This window comes from Prionailurus viverrinus, chromosome D4 (genome assembly GCF_022837055.1).
Source record: "Prionailurus viverrinus isolate Anna chromosome D4, UM_Priviv_1.0, whole genome shotgun sequence".
Classification (NCBI taxonomy): Eukaryota; Metazoa; Chordata; class Mammalia; order Carnivora; family Felidae; genus Prionailurus; species Prionailurus viverrinus.
In genome coordinates this window covers 617,954-638,468 of record NC_062573.1, presented here as the reverse complement: position 1 = coordinate 638,468, position 20,515 = coordinate 617,954, and the positions used below count along the sequence as shown (strand labels likewise).

General features: G+C 47.3%; 2 protein-coding genes across 17 annotated transcripts in view; both read left to right on the top strand.

Moving 5' to 3' along the window:
• The window catches only part of ODF2 (outer dense fiber of sperm tails 2), a 35,601-nt gene extending 25,750 nt beyond the window's left edge, over positions 1-9,851 (top strand). For 14 of the 15 annotated variants that reach the window (XM_047830244.1, XM_047830238.1, XM_047830237.1 and 11 more), the window contains 7 exons: positions 1,964-2,074; positions 2,179-2,283; positions 4,434-4,592; positions 5,917-6,017; positions 7,790-7,952; positions 8,375-8,500; positions 8,950-9,851. In XM_047830244.1, the coding sequence (XP_047686200.1) occupies positions 1,964-2,074; positions 2,179-2,283; positions 4,434-4,592; positions 5,917-6,017; positions 7,790-7,952; positions 8,375-8,500; positions 8,950-9,138 (954 nt within the window). In that variant the 3' untranslated portion in view covers positions 9,139-9,851. Of the gene's footprint in view, positions 1-1,963; positions 2,075-2,178; positions 2,284-4,433; positions 4,763-5,916; positions 6,018-7,789; positions 7,953-8,374; positions 8,501-8,949 lie in introns of those variants that run through there. The other variant, XM_047830248.1, reaches the window with a different exon arrangement.
• A 2,839-nt stretch (positions 9,852-12,690) lies between these two features.
• GLE1 (GLE1 RNA export mediator) overlaps positions 12,691-20,515 on the top strand; it is a 31,176-nt gene continuing 23,351 nt past the window's right edge. The window contains exons 1-2 of one of the 2 annotated variants that reach the window (XM_047830636.1): positions 12,691-12,853; positions 18,493-18,714. In XM_047830636.1, the coding sequence (XP_047686592.1) occupies positions 12,755-12,853; positions 18,493-18,714 (321 nt within the window). In that variant the 5' untranslated portion in view covers positions 12,691-12,754. Of the gene's footprint in view, positions 12,854-15,219; positions 15,276-18,492; positions 18,715-20,515 lie in introns of those variants that run through there. The other variant, XM_047830637.1, reaches the window with a different exon arrangement.

Sequence of the window (20,515 nt, the reverse complement as noted above, 5' to 3'; positions counted from 1 at the left end):
CGGTCTGCTGTTGCACGACCACACCACAGTAGATCTATCCATTCTACTGTCAGTGGATATCTTCGTGTACCTTTGGGTGCACCTGTTTGGTGTATTTTTTTTTTTAATCTTTTTTTTTTTTTTTAAATATTTTTTTTCAACGTTTATTTATTTTTTGGGGGACAGAGAGAGACAGAGCATGAACGGGGGAGGGTCAGAGAGAGAAGGAGACACAGAATCGGAAACAGGCTCCAGGCTCTGAGCCATCAGCCCAGAGCCCGACGCGGGGCTCGAACTCACGGACCGTGAGATCGTGACCTGGCTGAAGTCGGACGCTTAACCGACTGCGCCACCCAGGCGCCCCTTAAATTTTTTTTTAACGTTTATTCATGTTTTGAGCGAGACAGAGCCAACGAGCAGGGGAGGGGCAGAGAGAGCCCAATATCAGGCACAGAGCCTGATACGGGGCTCAAACCACGAACGGTGAGATGGTGACCTGAGCCGAAGTCGGATGCTTAACCGACTGAGCCACCCAGAATTTGTAAATTAAATTCTACCCTGAGGTAGAGTTGCCGGGTCATCAGATAGTGAGCATAAATTCGGCTTTGGTAGAAGTCACCACAGAATAAGACAGTTGTACAAATTCACCTTCCCGTCAGGGATGTGTGAAAGGCAAGAATTGCTCCGTGACTCCTCGGGGACACTTGGTACCGTCAGCCTTTCCCACTGGAGCCACTCGGTGGGGAGGGGCGGTTGCTGGGGAAATGAAAGTCAGCCTCCAAGCCTAACAAGTGGTTAGGGGGTTGGTTACAGTATGTGTGTCTGTGAAGCGTAACACAGTGTGGCCATTCAGAATAATGTTTTTAGGAGTCTGTTGTCTTGGATGATGATTACAAAGTTCACAGTGGAAGTTTAACACAGTGCACAAATGTGACGCGGAAGTCTTGTTCTTTCTTAACTGTACATAGGTATTTTTCCAGTTGTTTTCCCCCAATACTAACATAGACATTCAAACACATACATACCCATTATTCTGCAGCCTACTTCTCATTCAACCATACTTCACGGGTATCTTTTTAGGTCAGGTTTGGGTTTTGTTTTGTTTTGTTTTGTTTTGTTTTTTAGCTTTATCTCTTTCAGTGACTGCATATTGTTTTACTGTATTGAGATACAATGATTTCTTTTGTTCCATCTACTGAGGTGAACATTTAGGCTGTAGGAGGACATTTGTTGACTTGAGAAGTAGGTATAACATCGTTGTTCCTTGCAAAAGCATGTTGCAAAGCAGTAAGTACAATATAATCAATCCCATTCTTGCTGGAAAAAAAAAAAAAGTACTCAGCTACTGACAGAAAGCCATAAATCAAGGCATCCCTTGGTGCAATCATCATGCATCACAATTAGTTTTCCTTGGTCTTATCTCCATAGTCTTTAACAATTATGTATTGCTTTTGTAATAAGAACAAGAAAACACAGGGGTCACTTACTTGCGTCTACACTTGACCCTTGAACTGCATGGGTCCACTTATATGTGGATTTTTTTTTGGATAAATACAGTTCAGGACTATATGTGTATTTTCTCCTCCTTATGATTTTCCCAACGTTTTCTTTGCTCTAGCTCACTTTATTGTTAAGAGTACAGTATCTAAGACATCTAGCATACAGAATAGGTATTAATTGACACTATGTGTTATTGGGAAGTCTCCCGGTCAACAGTAGGTTACTAGAAATAGTTAAGTTTCGGGGGAGTCAAAAGTTCTATGTGCATTTTTGATTGTGTGGGAGATCGGTGCCCCTAGGCCCCCCATCGCTCAGTGGTCAAGTTCTTTCTTCACTTGAGTTGCCCTGGCGCACCTTGACTTTGGGTGTGGGTGTGAGGCGTCAGGGCTTCCCCCGCCTGGCCACTTGCAGTGGGAGGTGAGGGTGGGATGGCTGTCTGCTCTGGGAAGCTTCCTGCGGGTTACTCAGTAGGCACCCCTTCTAGGCTAGTTTCGCCCCGATGGAGGACAAGCTCAATCAGGCGCACATCGAGGTGCAGCAGCTGAAGGCGTCGGTTAAGAACTATGAAGGGATGATCGACAACTATAAGAGTCAGGTAGGTGATCTGCCTCGAGGTCAGCCAGGAGGCCTCTCCCAGGAAGGGTCGGGTGGAAAGGTGTTTTTCACTGAAACTCGGCCCAATGCTTTGGCGGCTCCTAGGTGATGAAGACCAGACTGGAGGCTGATGAAGTGGCCGCCCAGCTAGAACGCTGTGACAAAGAGAACAAGATCCTTAAAGATGAGATGAACAAAGAGATCGAAGCGGTACTGCTCCCCTTCCTTGCTTTCTTCCGCCATTCAGTCCCGTGTCTGCCAGTCTGTCCCTCTGGGCTTCCTTGATTTCGACCAGAAAATTGAGTTTTCTCATTGCTGGGCTGGTCCACACTACTGTGTATGTGCCTTCTCCCTGCTCTTGCTCTCTCTCTCTCTCTCTCTCTCTCTCTCTCTCTCTCGCTGTCTCGCTGCTGCTTTCCTCCTGGTTTTCTTCTTCAGTTTCCTTAAAATAATCCCCCCTGCTTAGAGCAAATCCAAGTGGATTCAGGTGCTAAGATCTGCCAGGTCTTGGCCATGCCTGTTTTGTTCTGCACCAACCCAAAGATGTGCCTCTCCTTCCCCTTTCCCCAAAGAACCTTATTCTTTTAGAGACAGCTTGGATCTCTAGAGACAAAGGGGTCATCTTACTATTACCTTTATCTTTTTTTTTTTTTTAATTTTAATTTTTTTTAATTTACATCCCAATTAGTTAGCATCTAGTGCAACAATGATTTCAGGAGTAGATTCCTTAGTGCCCCTTACCCGTTTAGCCCATCCCCGCTCCCACAACCCCTCCCGTAACCCTCAGTTTGTTCTCCATATTTATGAGTCTCTTCTGTTTTGTCCCCCTCCCTGTTTTTATATTATTTTTGTTTCCCTTCCCTTATGTTCATCTGTTTTGTCTCAAAGTCCTCATATGAGTGAAGTCATATGATTTTTGTCTTTCTCTGACTCTCTAATATCACTTAACATAATACCCTCCAGTTCCATCCACGTAGTTGCCAATGGCAAGATTTCATTCTTTTTGATTGCCGAGTAATACTCCATTGTCTATATGTACCACATCTTCTTTATCCATTCTTCCGTCAGTGGACATTTGGGCTCTTTCCATCCTTTGGCTATTGTCGATAGTGCTGCTGTAAACATGAGGGTGCATGTGTCCCTTCGAGACAGCACACCCGTATCCTGTGGAGAAATGCCTAGTAGTGCCATTGCTGGGTCGTAGGGTAGTTCTATTTTTAATTTTTTGAGGAACCTCCATACTGTTTTCCAGAGTGGCTGCACCAGCTTGCATTCCCATTACTGTTACCTTTAGAGATGGACTGAGTAGTCCAGGCCCAGCCACTAACCTGTGTCATAGCCTTGGGCAAGTCCCTGCCCCATCTGGTCCTCAGCCTCTTTGTTAAAAAAAAAATTTTTTTTAACATTTATTTATTTTTGAGAGACAGAGAGAGACAGAGCATGAGCAGGGGAGGGGCAGAGAGAGAGGGAGACACAGAATGCGAAGCAGGCTCCAGGCTGTGAGCTGTCAGCACAGAGCCCGATGTGGGGCTCGAACTCAAGAATCACAAGATCATGACCTAGGCCAAAGTCAGTTGCTAAACTGACTGAGCCACTCAGGTGCCCCCAGTCTCCTTGTTAATACAGGGATGGGCTAAATCAGAGAGTTCTGACCTTCGCCTCTGAGCTGTAGCATTGGGATTGCCTTCCTAGGGGCTTTGGAGTTAGACTGGACCTTAATCCTGGCTCTACCAGTTTATTTTATTTTTTTTTTAATGTTTATTTATTTATTTGGGGGAGGGGGTGCAGAGAGAGGGGGAGAGAGAGAATCCCAAGCAAGCTCTGTACTGTCAGTGCACACTGTCAGCATGCAGCCCGATGTGGGGCTCAAACTCATAAACTGTGAGATCATGACCTGAGCAGAAATCAAGACACTTAACTAAGCCCCCCAGGCGCCCCTGTCTCTATCAGTTTCTAGCTGAGCAGCCTTAGGGAAATGACTTTGCTCCCTTGATCCTTAGAGTCCTTCCACTGGGACAACAGCACCAAGCTCACAGGTTGTTGTATGAATTCACTGAGTAATTCAGAGAGCTCTCAGCACAGTAACTAGGTCCTCGTATTTGCCACGTGATTGCCTTTGTTATTCAATGACGAAAGGAGTGGCAGGCTCAGGTGGCAAGTTAGGGTCCATTGTGTCCCTTGGAGAAGAGCCCGCGACTGTCAGTGGCCTGTGGGGAGGGCAGGCCACATTCCTGCCTGTGGTTCCCACAGGATCCTCTTCTGGGGACCGCCGGCAGCCCTGCCCTAATTCCAAAGGACTCTGCTTGGTCCCACGAGCAGCGGGGGCCCTTCCCAACGGTGGGTTTTTCTCCCCACTGCAGGCCCGTAGGCAGTTCCAGTCCCAGCTGGCTGACCTGCAGCAGCTGCCTGACATCCTCAAGATCACAGAGGCTAAGCTGGCAGAGTGCCAAGACCAGCTGCAGGGCTACGAGAGGAAGAACATCGACCTCACAGCCATCATATCAGACCTGCGCAGCCGGGTAAGGGACTGGCAGAAAGGGTCCCACGAACTGGCCAGAGCAGGGGCCCGCTTACCAAGATGAGCTGCACGCCCCCCCCAAGGGAGGACCACTTCCTTTTTCTTGGCTGCTGCTTTCTGAAAGGAGTGAGCGATCATCAGTGCTGTGAAATAAAAGTCTGGTGTGCCAAATGCCTTGTGTTTGCACAAAGTGATTGTAGTTATAGGAGCCGTCACTCTCCGGTGCTCCCCCCCCCCCCCCCCCCAGCCTGTGCTTCGAGTCCCTCTGCCCTTCATGCTCTGCTGCAGTGCTCGGCCACACCCCCAGGGGGAGACACCCAGCCTGGGGGGAGGGGGGGATGTTCTCTCTCCCAACTTTCTCTTGCTCCAGCTGCCTTTCCCGACTCTTACCAGGTCCATTGCCTGAGGTTCTGTCCAGAAAGAGGGCTCCCTTCCTCCCAGAAGCAGTCTGCCTCTGGGTTACTGGAATCCTGCCTACAGTCTAAGAAATTACATGCCTCTCGTTTGCAGTGGGACCTTGGGCGAGGCCCTCCCCCTGTTTTGACCTCCTTCCTTGTAATAATAAAAGTAGCTATCGTTTTTCGAGCACGGACTTTGTGCGCCAGTATTCTCCCCCGTAATTCTCCCAGGAATGTTGTGAGGTGTAGATATTCTTTTTCTCCGTTTTCCAGAAAGCAGCCCAAGGCATAGAGGCCTAATTTCCTGAGGTCCCAGTGCTGAGAGTTAGTGACCAGGGTTTGGAACTCAGCCAGTTACACCTGCTTCCCAAGCCCACATTTGCAGTCCTCTTAAATTGCCTGCCTGCCCTTGAACCTGAGTATTCTCAGGGCCTCGAGAGCCTGATATCTGAAGCTTCTGTGTACAGCAGCCCTCTGGATAACTTCTCAAACTTGCCAGCCTGAAAGACTTGATAGGTTTCCTGTTGCCTGTACTTGTCCCCATTTAAAGGGAGAATGACATCAGCGGTGCCGACAGTGTAGTTGGTAACGCTCTGTGGCATGTCGTGTGGGCCAGTTTAGCCCAGCATCTGCTTCTGCCTTCTCATGTCTGCCCCGGATCCCATTGAGTGGCCTCTCCTGATCAAGAAAGCGTCGCCGTGGTTCTTCGGGATCAAACCTGGCTTCTCTACGTGCGGGAAGGCCTTCACGGGAGTCGGGCCTAACCTGTCCCCACTCTCCTCTCTCGTCCAGGTTGTGCGTTGAGACTTGGATGCCTGCTGAGGGCAGCGTGTCTCCCTCCTGGGTGTGGATGACAGGTCCTAGGGGGAAGGGAGGGCTGCACAGGGAAGTTCCTTCATAAACCAGTCTGTGTTCCTGTCATTTTAGATCGAACATCAGGGGGACAAGCTGGAGATGGCAAGAGAGAAACATCAGGCTTCCCAGAAGGAAAATAAACAGCTGAGTCTGAAGGTGGATGAACTGGAGAGGTTAGAGGCACTTGGTCCCATCTCTGTCCTCTTCCTAGGACCTGAGACTTTCAGCCACTTAGCTGCTTTGGGCTTAGTGTGCAGAAGTGTTTGAGGGACTCGAGGCCCCAGAAGGTACTGGGCAGACCCCAGAGGAAAAGCTGCTTCCATTGCAGTGGTAAGCATTGTGGGAGAGAGGAAGATGGTCTTTTGACTGGGGGATGCTCCGGAACAGTGTGGTCAAGTTCAGACCACCCACAGGCTCTACCTACCAAAAAGGCACACTTCACCCGAGCAAACCAGCAGGACCAATATAAGGCGGTGAGGGGGAGTTCCTGCGCCCCCCCCACCCCCCGCCTCATTCTGCTCTTCATTTCTGATCATCCTTCCCTAAGATCTTTCTTTTTTTCTGTTTTTTTTTTTAATGTTTATTTTTGAGAGAGAAAAAAAAAAAAAAAACCAGCATGTGTCGGGGAGGGGCAGAGAGAGAGGGAGACACAGAATCCCAAGCAGGCTCCAGGTTCCAAGTTGTCAGCACAGAGCCCGACGTGGGGCTCGAACCCACAAGCTGAGATCAAGACCTGAGCTGAACTCAAGTTGGTCACTCAACCAACTGAGCCACCCAGGCGCCCCATCCCCAAGACCTTTCTGATCTGATTTTTCTCTTTTACCTATGGACTATTAGAGGCAGTCAGGTGGAGAGTACAGCTTTTGGAGTCAGAAGCCCTGGCCTTGGGTCCCAGCTTGGCCACTTAGCCTGCATTGTGATCTTGAGCAAATCACTGAACCCTTTTGAACCTCTGTTTACTCACCTTGAGAAAGGGATCAAGGGTAGGGGTAACAATCTAGCTCATGAGGTTATCGAAAGTCTTCCAGGAGATAATCCTCAAAGGCCTTAGCGCATTATCTGGCACAGAAAAATGCACCATATAGTTAGTGTGTATTAGTTGCTATTATCCCAATGTTGCATATGAGGAAACCGAGCATGGAGAGAGGCTAAGTGACTTGCCCAGGGTGACGCAGCTGGTATCTGGCAAGGCTGCGACATGGGCCCCCTGACTGTCCTCCTCTGGAGCTCTTAGCATCTGTAAAATGAGGGCTTGAGCCTTAGTTAGAGATGCAAGGCCTTTGGCCCGGGGATGCTCTGGCTGCCCAGCTGGCTCGTGCAGCCTGCATGTGGGGACTTGGGCTGGGCTCCGAGGCTCCGCTCTGCTCCCCTGGCTTCCAACATGCAGCTGGACTCAGCAGGACTTACAGAACTTTCAATTGGAAGGTGTTCTGGAATTGCAGTGGGGACCACGTGTGCCCATCAGGAGTCACTGTGACGCCACGGTGGATCACATAAGCAGTAGAGGGGGTACCAGCTGATGTCCTTCTGCTGAGGGGGCAGCAGTGAGCACAAGTTGAGGGCATGGGTTTTGGTGACAGACCTGCCAGCTGTGCTGACCTTGGGCCAATGACCTCAGCTCTCAGTGCCTCGGTTTCTTCCTCTGTAAAGTGGGGATAATGGTGGCGCCCACCTTCCTTAGCTGCAAGGTGCTGTGTTACTAACAACAGGCACGCTCGTCTGTGCTTGCCCGCCCACTCTCCACACAGTCCTGAGCTGCCCTGGCTTCTCGGCTCCCTGCTTGCTGCCTTGCTGATCAGCAGGTTTCTTTGGTTTATTCCTGTGGTTCCTTGGAGACTCTTGGCATGATGAGAACCCCAGCCCAGGGGTGGCTGGCAGCCTCCTGGCGGGGTGGAACAGGACAGGTCGGGGTACGAGCCAGATCTGATTAAGTGCTTCCATCTAGGAAACTGGAGGCAACCAGCGCCCAGAATATCGAGTTCCTACAGGTGATTGCCAAGAGGGAGGAAGCGATCCACCAGTCCCAGCTGCGGCTAGAGGAGAAAACACGGGAATGTGGGAGCCTGGCCAGGCAGTTGGAGAGCGCCATCGAAGATGCTAGGAGGCAGGTCAGTCTTGAATCCATTGCTAACTAGCTCTGTGACCTTGGGCCAAGTCACCTGACCTCTCTGAGCCTATTGCCCCATCTAAAAAAGGGGGTGCAGTAGTGGCACCTGCCTCGTGAATTTGTCCCAAGGATCAAATGAGCAATTACTGTAAAGGCTTTGGCACTTGATCACGATGGCTCATTCACTTGCTGCCTGCGTGGGACTCAGCCAGGTTTTCCACAGCTTAGGTGATGATTCTTGGGGTGTGGGGAAAGGGCAGGTGAAGTGGGCTGCAGAAGTCCCTGGAGTTAGCTCCTGCCACAAGGCACCAGAGAACCATCCGTAGTGATGTGCGAGACCAGAGTGGGAGTGGCTCAGCCTTCCGGGTGCCAGGTGCTCCCCGTGTCAGGTAAGCCAGCCCCACCTCCGTGCCTTCTGGGCAGGTGGAACAGACCAAGGAGCATGCAGTCTCCAAGGAGCGAGCTGCCCAGAACAAAATCCTGGACCTTGAGACCCAGCTGAGCAGGACCAAGACGGAGCTCAGCCAGCTGCGGCGGAGCCGAGATGACGTGAGTCGGGCTGGAGGGCGGGGGCCGGAGAGAAGGGAGTGGATTGAGATTTTAGCTTCCTGGGGCCTGCGGGGCAAGGTGTTTCATGGAGGTTTTTAGAAATATGACATGGTTTGATTTTTCTCAACTCACTTTCCAATCCCTTAGGGATATCCCAGGCAGATTCCTTTTTTTTTTTTTTTTTAAATCAACAGCTTTGTTAAGATATCATTTACATACCATAAAATTCACTCCTTTCAATGGTACAATTCTGTGTTTTTTAGTGTGTTCACAGAGGTGCGCCATTGCCACCACAATCTAAGTTTAGACTCTTCTCGGAAAGAAACCCCGTGCCCATTAGCAGTCACGCCCATTCTCCTGCCCTCAGCTCCTGGCAACCCCTGACCAAGTCTCTAGGGATCCGCCTGGACATTTCACACACTTGACTCCTTTTTTGTTGCTCCTCATAGGCTGACCGTCGCTACCAGAGCCGGCTACAAGACCTCAAAGATCGCCTGGAGCAGTCGGAGAGCACCAATCGCAGCATGCAGAACTACGTCCAGTTCCTCAAGTCATCTTATGCCAACGTGTTTGGGGACAGTCCCTACACTACCTTCCTCACCAGCTCTCCCATCCGCTCCCGATCTCCTCCCACCTAAGCCCGCCAGTCTTGGGCCAGGAGCCCGAACTGATGTCCTGGGAACTGAAGAGTGGCCAAGCCACAGCTGGAAAGCCTGCCGCTTTCCTCTCTCTTCCACTGATGAAGTGTGTTCAGGATCTTGTCTTAGCTACCGACTCCAGAAAAGTCCCTAAAGCACTAGGGGGAGTGAAACAGGAACCGCTCAGTTTTCTCCTCTCTGATAGAGTCACCTGATGGAAATTTTTAATTACCTTGACAGGCCTTAAATCTACTGATCTTAGGGTACCAGATTTTAACTCACCATGACTTTGCTCCTTCCTTTCCTGAGCAAATGTCCGGACTGGACTTTTTCTTCCAGTCCCCTTATAGCCCTCCTCTTCTGAGGAATCTCTCTCTTGGGCTTTCTCTGACCAGCACCAGCAGGAGCTGTTAGCCAGCTGTTAACCACCCCTCCTGGGCTGTGAGCACATTCACCTGCTGTTTGGGTACAGTGTTTTTCCCCAAGGCCCTCCTCCCACGCCTGGTGGAAATCTCACACCCAAGTTTCCTCAAGGCCACTTGCCCCTGAGCACTTCACAATAGACACTGCAGGGCTTGTGTCCAGTGGCCTTTTAAAAGTATAATCCCAATCCCACTGGTTTGTGTTTCTGTTTGCTAGATTTCTATCTATGGAATGCCTTTATTCTGGAAATAATGTGTGTTGTGTTTTACAAAAAACTTTTCTAGTCAATATGTGAGACTCCACTGGATGATTTCTTTTACCCACCCCATCCCTTTTCTTTTTTTAAAAAAAAATTTTTTTTTTAATGTTTATTTATTTTTGAGACAGAGAGAGACAGAGCATGAACAGGGGAGGGGCAGAGAGAGAGGGAGACACAGAATCGGAAACAGGCTCCAGGCTCCGAGCCGTCAGCCCAGAGCCCGACGCGGGGCTCGAACTCACGGACCGCGAGATCATGACCTGAGCCGAAGTCGGCCGCTTAACCGACTGAGCCACCCAGGCGCCCCCACCCCATCCCTTTTCTAAAAATGATTACAGACAATGGTGCAGGAGAGCCAGTAAACAAGTACTTGGTACATGGGACTCGAGGCTTCTCATTTCACTTTGGCCCAGGTCGGTTCTTTCTTCCCTGTGCACCTTCTTCACACAATCCTGTGACATGACTGGAGGAAACACACTTTGTAAGGCTTGGCTCAGTGTCTGCGGGGTAGGGGTGGAGGGGCACTTTAGGAGTGGATAGGATGGAGGGAGATAAGATGTGTATATATTACTATTTTAAAAATGATAGTTGGGCTTCTTTTTTTAAAGATCTTATTTACTTATTTTAAGGTTTTATTTTTAAGTAATCTCTACACCCAACGTGGGGCTCGAACTTACAACCCCAAGATCAAGAGCTGCATGCTTAACTACTGAGCCAGACAGGTGCCCCTGTTAGTTGGTTTCTGAATGATAAGATGATGGGCTATTTCTGTGCTCTTCCCATTTCCCTATATTTAAAAGAAAGAACAACATATTCTTTAGAGAGGTGAACAAATGGGGTGCTGTGCTGAATCCCAACCTTTCTGTTTTAGCTGGTATTTGCCATCCGGGCGATGGCAGTCTTGTTCTGTCTACTCTAACTCAAGGACAAAACTCCAGAGACTTGCCCTATGTCCACAAAGGCAATGGGCCCCACATAGGCATCCAGCTTCGGAAACCTCCTTCCCCCTTAAATTCTGGGGACATTTGTAGTTTCCAGCTTTTCATTTTGCCAAGGGAGATCACTGCAAAAACAAGCATCAGCTACCACTGCCACAAAAACCAAGCCTGTTTTCACAGCCTTCATGATCAATGGACTTGAACTTACAGCATATGAAAGAGCTTCCCAAGGTGCACCTGGGTGGCTCAGTCAGTTGAACGTCTGATTTGGGCTCAGGTCATGATCTCGAGATTTGTGGGTTTAAGCCCCACATCGAGCTGGCTGCTGTCAGCCTGTCAGGGCAGAGCCTGGTTCAGATCCTCTGTCCCCTCACTTTGCCCCTCCCCTGCTTGCTCTCTCCAAAAAAAAAAAAAAAAAAAAAAAGACCTTCCCCAGGAAAGGGAAGTTGGCAAACTTACACCAATGTGGTACATATCTGTATAACTCATTTGTATTTTTGCCAAACCAATGAAAACCTCATGCAGGGCACTGCTATTTACCACGCTAGTGGGAAACACCTCTGTTGGAGTCTATCGCTAGACTCTCAACAATGTTGTATTTTCCTTTGTAAAGCTTTTTTTTTTTTGTTTTTTGTTTGTTTTTTAAGAGGGGCAGAGGGATAGAGAGAATCCCAAGCAGGCTCCAGACCATGGAGCCAAACCCAAGGCTCAGTCCCACAACCCTGGGATCATGACCTGAGCCAAAATCAAGAGCCAAGTACTCAATCAACTGAGTTACACAGGCGCCCCATGTAAAGTAATTTATTGCAGACAGTACAGAGAGTTTGTAAAAAAAAAAAACAAAAGATAAAAAATTTAAATGTTTATGTTATTTTCAACCTCAAACAGATCCGAAAATTCATCCTTTTAAGGTGTGTAATTCAGTCGTTTTCAGTATATTCACAAAGCTGTGCAGCCATAAACTTTATCCAGTTCTAGACCATTTTCATCAATACAAAATGAAGCCCATAGGCATTAGTAGCCACCCCCCCTCCCGCCTCTGCACAACCCCTGGGAGCAACAAAGTCTCCAAGGTTACGTTAACAAAAATGAAATCCAACAATACTGTGGCCAGTCCTTTCACTTAGAATAATGTTTTTCAAGATTTATCCATGTAGTAGCACGCTTTTGTATTCTATTTTATGGCCAAATAATACTCCATTGTATGAATACACCCTATTTGATTTACTCACCAGTTGGTGGACATTTGTGTTTCTAACTTTTAGCTATTACGAGTAATGCTGCTAGGAACATTCTACGAATTTCTGTGTGGATGCACATTTCAATTTCTCTTGGTATATACATTCTTAGAAGTAGGATTGCTGGGGGGGGGTGGGGTGGAGGGGGGTAGGGGAGTGCCTGCGTGGCTCAGTCGGTTAAGCGGCCGACTTCGGCTCAGGTCATGATCTCGCGGTCCGTGAGTTCGAGCCCCGCGTCGGGCTCTGTGCTGACAGCTCAGAGCCTGGAGCCTGTTTCCGATTCTGTGTCTCCCTCTCTCTGGCCCTCCCCCATTCATGCTCTGTGTCTCTCTGTCTCAAAACTAAATAAACGTTAAAAAAAAAAAAAAGAGGTAGGATTGCTGGGTCAGTGGTAAGGCTACCCTTTTGAGCAACTGCCGCGCTGCCCCATTTTAGAGCCCATCAGCAATGGTCCAATTTCTCCACATCCTCATCAACACATACTGGGCTTTCTGCAATCCGCAGTCTCCAGCCTTCAGAAGCCCCGGTTCCCAGATCCAAGCAAGGGAGCCTCAGGGACCAAACCCTGCCGGCGCAAGCGCGCTGGCTGCCAGGCCCGGCGCCGGAGGCGGGGCCATGCAGCCGTTAGGGGCGGGGGTTGCCCTGCGTGGCTGCGTGCGCGCCCCGGAAGCGGAATCGAGGGCCCGTTTCCGGGCGGCTGATTCGAGGACTTGTTTTGTCACAAGCGGAGCCTCTGAAGAGCTCCCTCAGGGCCGGCCATGCCGTCCGAGGGTCGCTGCTGGGAGACCCTGCAGGCGCTGCGTAGTTCCGACAAAGGTCGCCTCTGCTACCACCGCGACTGGCTGCTGCGGGGCGAGGTGAGGGGGGCCCCGGAGTGGGTGGTGCCCTTCCGGCTGCTCGCGGTGGTACCCTGCTGTTCCCTAGCCCCTGGCTCGGCCGGCGCTGTGAACACGTGCGTTCTTTCTAACAACCCGCATTAGTTTCTCGACTGTTGTGTGTGCATCACCCCGTCCTAGAGTTTCTGCCCTCTCCTGCCTATTCTAGCCTTTCAGCGAGCTCCCATAATTTCGGAGGTGCTCTTCTGTCTAAAGGCTTCGTTGCCACCCCCAGCCCCAGCTGTGCTGTCGTCAACGCAACCCTCTCAGGGTCAGGTGATTTACCGCCCGTCTCTTGTGCTGCGAGGTCCAGAGTTAGCGGTGAACGATTAATAGGGCCCAACCTGCTGAAAGGACCAAAATCTTAGATTGACGTTGGGCGGACTTGGAAAGTTGAATGGGGGCGTGGTCGCTATCGAGGATTTTCAAAGCCATGTACTTGACCACAGGAATGTAGGGGTGTAGACGGATTAAGGCATAGACAGTACCCGAGTTGCTGGTAATTAGCTACAGATAGGATGTGCTGTCTTGTCTTTAGACTTAGGTGGGAAACCATTCTAAAAGCGTTTCCCTATCTTTTATATCTCTGACAACTTTAGGGAATACAGACCATACGTACAGACATGGGTCTGGCTGGTGTAGACTCACGTTTTGCATTTCTGGCAGGAATGCCTGAGAAATGTTGCTGTGCTGTGTCAGTCATATCGGGAAGCGCGCATATACTGCAAACTCTCCCAGCACTGGCGATGCTGACCTTGATCACCTGCTCGCATTGTTATCTGCCAGATAGCTGCACTTAAAATTCATGGATTTTCCTTTTTTTTTTTTTAATTTTTTTTTCAACGTTTATTTATTTCTGGGACAGAGAGAGACAGAGCATGAACGGGGGAGGGGCAGAGAGAGAGGGAGGCACAGAATCGGAAACAGGCTCCAGGCTCCGAGCCATCAGCCCAGAGCCTGACGCGGGGCTTGAACTCGCGGACCGCGAGATCGTGACCTGGCTGAAGTCGGACGCTTAACCGACTGCGCCACCCAGGCGCCCCATGGATTTTCCTTTTGAGGTTGATGAGTATCCTGTGGGGAGGTAATCCAAGATTGCATCGAGGTTTCCTTGTCAAACCTCCGTCGTTGGCTTTCGCTTTTTCTGCCTGAATCAGTCACTCTCGTGAGGTACTCGAAAAGCATTTCCTGAATGTCAGCCACTCCTTCTGTGTTTGCCGGTTGGCATTCTCCTGTAAGGAAGAGCTTTCTTTTCTCCCCTGTTTAATTAATTGGTTGTATCGCGACGTACTCACGGGTTACTGTTTTGTGAGCTGTAACCCATTACCTGTAAGCTGGTGTGTGAGTGTTTCCATTCTGTGGGAAGTGCGACTTCAGGATAAACTCTGAGAGTTGAGGTCGTTGGGTCGAAGCCAAACATAGATGTCTCCCCACCCCCCCACAACGGATGCATCAAATTGCCTTCCAGTCAGCAATGCATGATCTTGCCTTTTTGCCCGCGGCCTCATCAACAGAATTGTATTATTATACTTTTAATTTTTGCTTGTCTAATAGGTAAGAATGAGATCTCGGTATGGTTTTGCAATGCCTTTCTCTTCTTATTGAGATTGAACATTTTTTTTTCATATATTCAAGAGCCAATTTTATAGCATTCTATTTTTTTTTAATTTGTTTTATTTATTTATTTAAAAAAATTTTTTTAACATTTATTTATTTTTGAGACAGAGAGAGACAGAGCATGAACAGGGGAGGGTCAGAGAGAGGGAGACACAGAATCCGAAACAGGCACCAGGCTCTGAGCTGTCAGCACAGAGCCTGACGCGGGGCTCGAACCCACGGACCGTGAGATCATGACCCGAGCCGAAGTCGGCCGCTTAACTGACTGAGCCACCCAGGCACCCCTTTTAATTTGTTTTTAACGTTTGTTTATTTTTGAGACAGAGAGAGACAGAGCATGAATGGGGGAGGGTCAGAGAGAGAGGGAGACACAGAATCCGAAGCAGGCTCCAGGCTCCGAGCCATCAGCCCAGAGCCTGACGTGGAGCTTGAGCCCCCAAACCTCGAGATCATGACCTGAGCTGAAGTTGGACGCTTAACCCACTGAGCCACCCAGGTGCCACGGTATTTGTATTTTTCTTTTGGTTTTTTTTTTCCCCCCCCTGATTTTACAAGTTCTTTATGTATTAAGGATAACCGTAGCCCTTTATCTGTGACATGTATTGCATATATTTTTTTCTAGTTTGTCAGTTGGAATTTTTTCTGTTTATGTTTTTTTTTTTCTTTTAATTTGTATTTTAAGTAGGCTCCACGCCCAGTGTGGGGCTTGAACTCATGAGTCTTGAGATCAAGAGTCGCATGCTGTACTGACTGAGCCAGCCAGGCACCCCTGTTTATGGTGTTTTGGGTATGTGTGGTTTTATTTTTTACATTTGAATCTTTGGCCCTGGAATATATTTTGGTGTAAGGAATGAGAAAAAAAAAAGGTGTGGCTCAACATTATTTCTATTATGTCTTGAAAATGAGTTTCATTACTTTATAAAATGTGCATATAACCTGTTTGCTTCTGTGTCCAGATTCTTCTCCACGAGTTGAGTATCTGTTTATTGCAGGTGGGATGTGTACCTACAATCTAGATCAGTCTTTCTCAACCGCAGCATTATGGATATTTGGGGCTAGGCCAGATAATTTCTGTGTTATGAGGGGCTGCGTTGTAGAATGCTTGCATTGCGTTGTAGGATGCTTAACAGCATTCCTGGCCTCCGCCCACTAGATGCCAATAGCACCCTCCCAGTTGTGACAACAAAAAATGTTTCCGGACATTGCTAGCTATCCGCTGGGGGATAAAATTGATCCTGCTGTAAAACCACTGACCTAGGTAAAATAAATAACTTGCAGTTTCTGAGTAGTTTTTATGTGCCAGGTATTGTTCTCAGCCCTTTATAGCTGTCATTCATTTAATCCTTCCCAAATCTTTTGAGGTGGATCCTTTATGATTCCATTTTAGAAGTAACTTGCCCATAGTTGTACAGGTGAGTGCAATGCAGGGATGGAATTCGGATTAAGAAAGGCAGGTTCCAAACTCAGTCCTCTTGGTCACTATCGTACCATGTCTCCATGCTTCCTGGTAATATCTTCCTGACATGGAGTAAACTTTGCCAGAATGGCTGTATATTTTAACTGTAGTTAAATGGCATAAGCTACTCTGGTTTAAAGTGCTGTATGCCAGGGCCAGCTGGCTGGCTCAGTCTGTTGGCTCTGTCCGACTTCGGGTCAGGTCATGATCTCACGGTGCGAGAGTTCGGGCTCTGCATTGGGCCCACTCCTGTCAGCACGGAGCCTGCTTTAGATCCTCTGTCCCCCTCTCTCTCTGTGCCTCCCGCCTCGTGCTGTATGCCAGATATACAGAGATAATGATTAACTGGTAGAGTTGAGGGACGCTTGGGTGGCTCAGTCGGTTGGGCCTCCCGACTCTTGGTTTCGGTTCAGGTCATGGTCTCAGTGATCTCATGGTTCAAGATTGAGCCCCGAACTCTGCGTTGGGATCGCTGACAGGCTTTGCACTGGCAGCATGGAGCCTGCTTAGGATTTTCTCTCCTCCTTTCTCTGCCCCATCCCCACTCGTGCTTGCTCTCTCTCTATCTAAATAAGTAAGTAAACATAAATCATTAAAAAAAAAACCACCACAACTGGTAGAGATGTCCACACACAACTGGTAAGAATGTCTAGAACTTGTTTTATAGTGTTTCTATTTTAAATCTCATTTGCTTTAAGCCATTGGCTTTTATATCAGTGACCCCTTTTCTATGCCTATTTTTATATACTATATTCAATTTAAAAATTATAACATGTTCATTTAAAAATGAAATCTAGAGGGACAAGTGGGTGGCTCAGTTGATTAAGTGTCTGACTCGATCTCAGCTCAGGTCTTGATCTCAAGGTCATGAGTTCAAGCCCTGTGTTGGGTTCCACATTGGGCGTGACAAACAAACAAATAAATAAATAAAATTGAATCTAGAAAATTAGAACAAGGAAAAATATGTCTCTCATTACCCAAGCACAACCTCTAGAATATTTCCTTAATGTCTAATAGTGTATTAGCATTTGTTCTTATTTTTATATAATTATAGATATATTTTTTTTTTTTAATTTTTTTTTTTCAACGTTTATTTATTTTTGGGACAGAGAGAGACAGAGCATGAACGGGGGAGGGGCAGAGAGAGAGGGAGACACAGTATCGGAAACAGGCTCCAGGCTCTGAGCCATCAGCCCAGAGCCCGACGCGGGGCTCGAACTCACGGACCGCGAGATCATGACCTGGCTGAAGTCGGACGCTTAACCGACTGCGCCACCCAGGCGCCCCTATAATTATAGATATTTATTTATACCCCCCTTTTTTTTTTCACTTAAAATTGAATCTCAGGGGAAGGGGAAATGGAGGATCATGAAAAGACACAAGTACTGGAGGTGTAATGTACAATGTAGTTATAGCTCACACTGCTGTGATATACAGGAAGTTAAGAGTAAATCCTAAGAGTTCTCATCACAAGGAGAAAATTTTTTACCTTTTTTCTTCTTTCTTTCTATTGTATCTATAGTAGAAGATGGATGTTAGCTGAACCTGCTATAGTAATCATTTGAAATACATGTAAATCAACCGATCATACTGTCACTTTAAACTTACACAGTGATATATGTCAATTATTTTTCAATGACTGGAAAAAAATTGAATCTTAAGTATGGTGTTAAATAGGATTCAGAATCTGTACTTTAAATTTTTTTAAGTTATTATTATTTTTTAATTTATTTGAGAGAGAGAGAGCACACACAAGCAGAGGAGGGGCAGAGAGAAGGAGAGCCAGAATCCCAAGCAGGCTCCACACCATCTGCACAGAGCCTGATGTGGGGCTCGAACCCATGAACCACGAGATTATGACCTGAGCCGAGATCAAGAGTCAGATGCTTAACCAGCTGTGCCACCCAAGCCCCCCCACAATCCATGCTTTTGAATGACCGGTATCCCACTGATTGTGTATACTGTAGTTTACTTCAAAATTCCTCGTGTCCTTTTCCATTCTGATGTTTTAAATTGCTTTCAGATATGCTTTATTGACCATCTTTGTGCATCGTTCCTTTTTCTGTGGTTAGAGTTATTTAGTCTGATATTCTAAAAGGATAGGAGTCATGGGGCTCCTGGGTGGCTCAGTCCGTTAAGTGGCCGACTCCGGCTCAGGTCATGATCTCACAGTTCATGAGTTCGAGCCCCGTGTTGGGCTATGTGCTGACAGCTCAGAGCCTGGAGCCTGCTTCGGATTCTGTGTCTCCTTCTCCCTCTGCTCCTTCCCCACTCGTGCTCTGTCTCTTTCTCTCTTGCTCAAAAATAAATAACGTAAAAAAAAAAGGGGGGGGGGTAGGAGTTGGTCATTATCAAGAAACTACTTTCTCTTCATCTCTAATTGTTAGTACAGTTAGTTTGGGTCTTTGTATGTATGTATGTATGTATGTATGTATTTAGGCCTTAGAGTTTTCAGTGAGGCAGGTAGTGGATTATAAGGACAAAATTATTTTTGGTTGCTTAGATCAGTTAACATGCAAGTTGGGCCTCACCCTCTTCTTTTCTCTAGGATGTCTTGGAAGAATGTAGGTCTGTTCCCAAGCTCTCTTCCTACTCCGGATGGGTGGTAGACCATGTCTTACCCCACATGCAAGAGAATCAACCATCCTCTGAGACTTCAGAATCCTCCAGATCCACTTCAGACCTTGAACAACCTTCCTGTGTTCCCACATCTCCCGTCAGAACCCCTGCCTTCTCACCAGTTTCCTCAGCAACACCAGATGGAGCCGAGGTAAGGTTTGTGATTAGCTTAAGATCGGAGGCAGTGGTGGCTGAAAAGTTGAAGTATTTAAGAGGCCCCTGACAGGCTCACGTGGGGGAGCATGCGATTCTTGCTCTCTGAGTCATGAGTTCGGGTCCCACATTGGGTGTAGAGATTACTCAAAAATAAAAATCTTGGGGCACCTGGGTGACTCAGTTGGTTAAGCGTCTAACTCTTGATTTCAGCCCAGATCATGATCTCAGGGTTGTGAGGTTGAGCCCCACGTTGGGTTCTGCACTGACAGCATGGAGCCTGCTTGCGATTCTTTCTCTCCCCCTCTCTCTGCCCCTCCCCTGCACACATGCACACACTCTCAAAATAAATTTAAAAAATTAAAAAACTTAAAAATAAATAAAAACCTTAAAAATAAAAAAAAGTAGGGGTGCCTGGGTGGCTCAGTCGGTTGAGCGGCCGACTTTGGCTCAGGTCATGATCTCACGGTCCGTGAGTTCGAGCCCCGCGTCGGGCTCTGTGCTGACAGCTCAGAGCCTGGAGCCTGTTTCGGATTCTGTGTCTCCCTCTCTCTGACCCTCCCCTGTTCATGCTTTGTCTCTCCCTGTCTCAAAAATAAATAAAATGTTAAAATAAATAAATAAATAAATAAAATAAAAATTAAAAAAAAGTTGAAGTGTTTAAGATTGTCATATGACAGTGACCTTACTCTGGGGAAAATAATGGTGGCTCCTTGTAGCTGTTTTAAGGATGCCATTTACTACACCACAGCGTTCCCTTTATGAAGAGGGGGGAGAGAGATTCCCTTCTGTTCTTAGTACTAGTGATAGTAATGAATTTCCTCAGCAATTGGATTGTTTTTTTCTCACGAATATTGCATGCATTTAACTCATGAGGTCTCCCTTTTTGGTTGGCTGTTGGAGGCTTACAGTAAAGTTTAGACCTGCTGTCTAGATGTACCTTATCATTAGTTCTTTAAAAAAAAAAAAAAATTGTGATTTGTGGGAAAAAAATGCATTTTTACTCTTTTTTACTCTGTTTTGTCCCTGCCTTTGCTTGTTTCTCTTCCTTAAAAGCAGTTAAATTGTTACTGGTGGAGTTCCGTTCTTCCTTTCTCTTTTTTGGGGCATGGGGAGTAATCCTTCCAGAAGTAGTTCATCTGCATACAAATATAAAGGAACACACTATATGATTCTGTCCATTTAACATTCATGAAATAAGAGTGTTCTAGAGAAGACATTAGGGGTATGGAGGTAGGTGTGGCATAGGACGCCTGTGGTGACAGGGCGGTTCCGTACCACCGTGATTATGATGGCAGTTACTCAAAATCTATGCATGAGATAAACTTGCATGGAACGATACACACACACAAATGAATTCCTGTACAACTGGCGAAATCTGAAGAAGTTCTGTGGCTTGTGCCAACATCAGTTTACTGTTCTTGATATTTTACTGTATTTATGGCTGTTACTATTGGGGGGGGGGCTGAGTGAAGAGTGCATCAGCCTCTCTGTACCAATTTTCACAACTTCTGTGAATTAGAATTATTTTAATGATTTTTTTATAGAGTTAAAAAACACTTTTTTAAAAAAATTTCTATGAGTGCTTCTCAGTTCCAGTCATGCCAGTGCTGTGACATGTCCACAGGCAGTCATCTTTCCCTCCCCAGGGCTCAGTCTCTTCATCTGTAAACCTGGTACTGGGCCAAATTGCTGATGTCCTCTCCAGAGAGAGGATCCTTGAGGTGTTTGTTTGTTTTGTGTTTTTAATTTTTTTTTTTTTAATTTTTTTTTTTAATGTTTATTTTTTTTTGAGACAG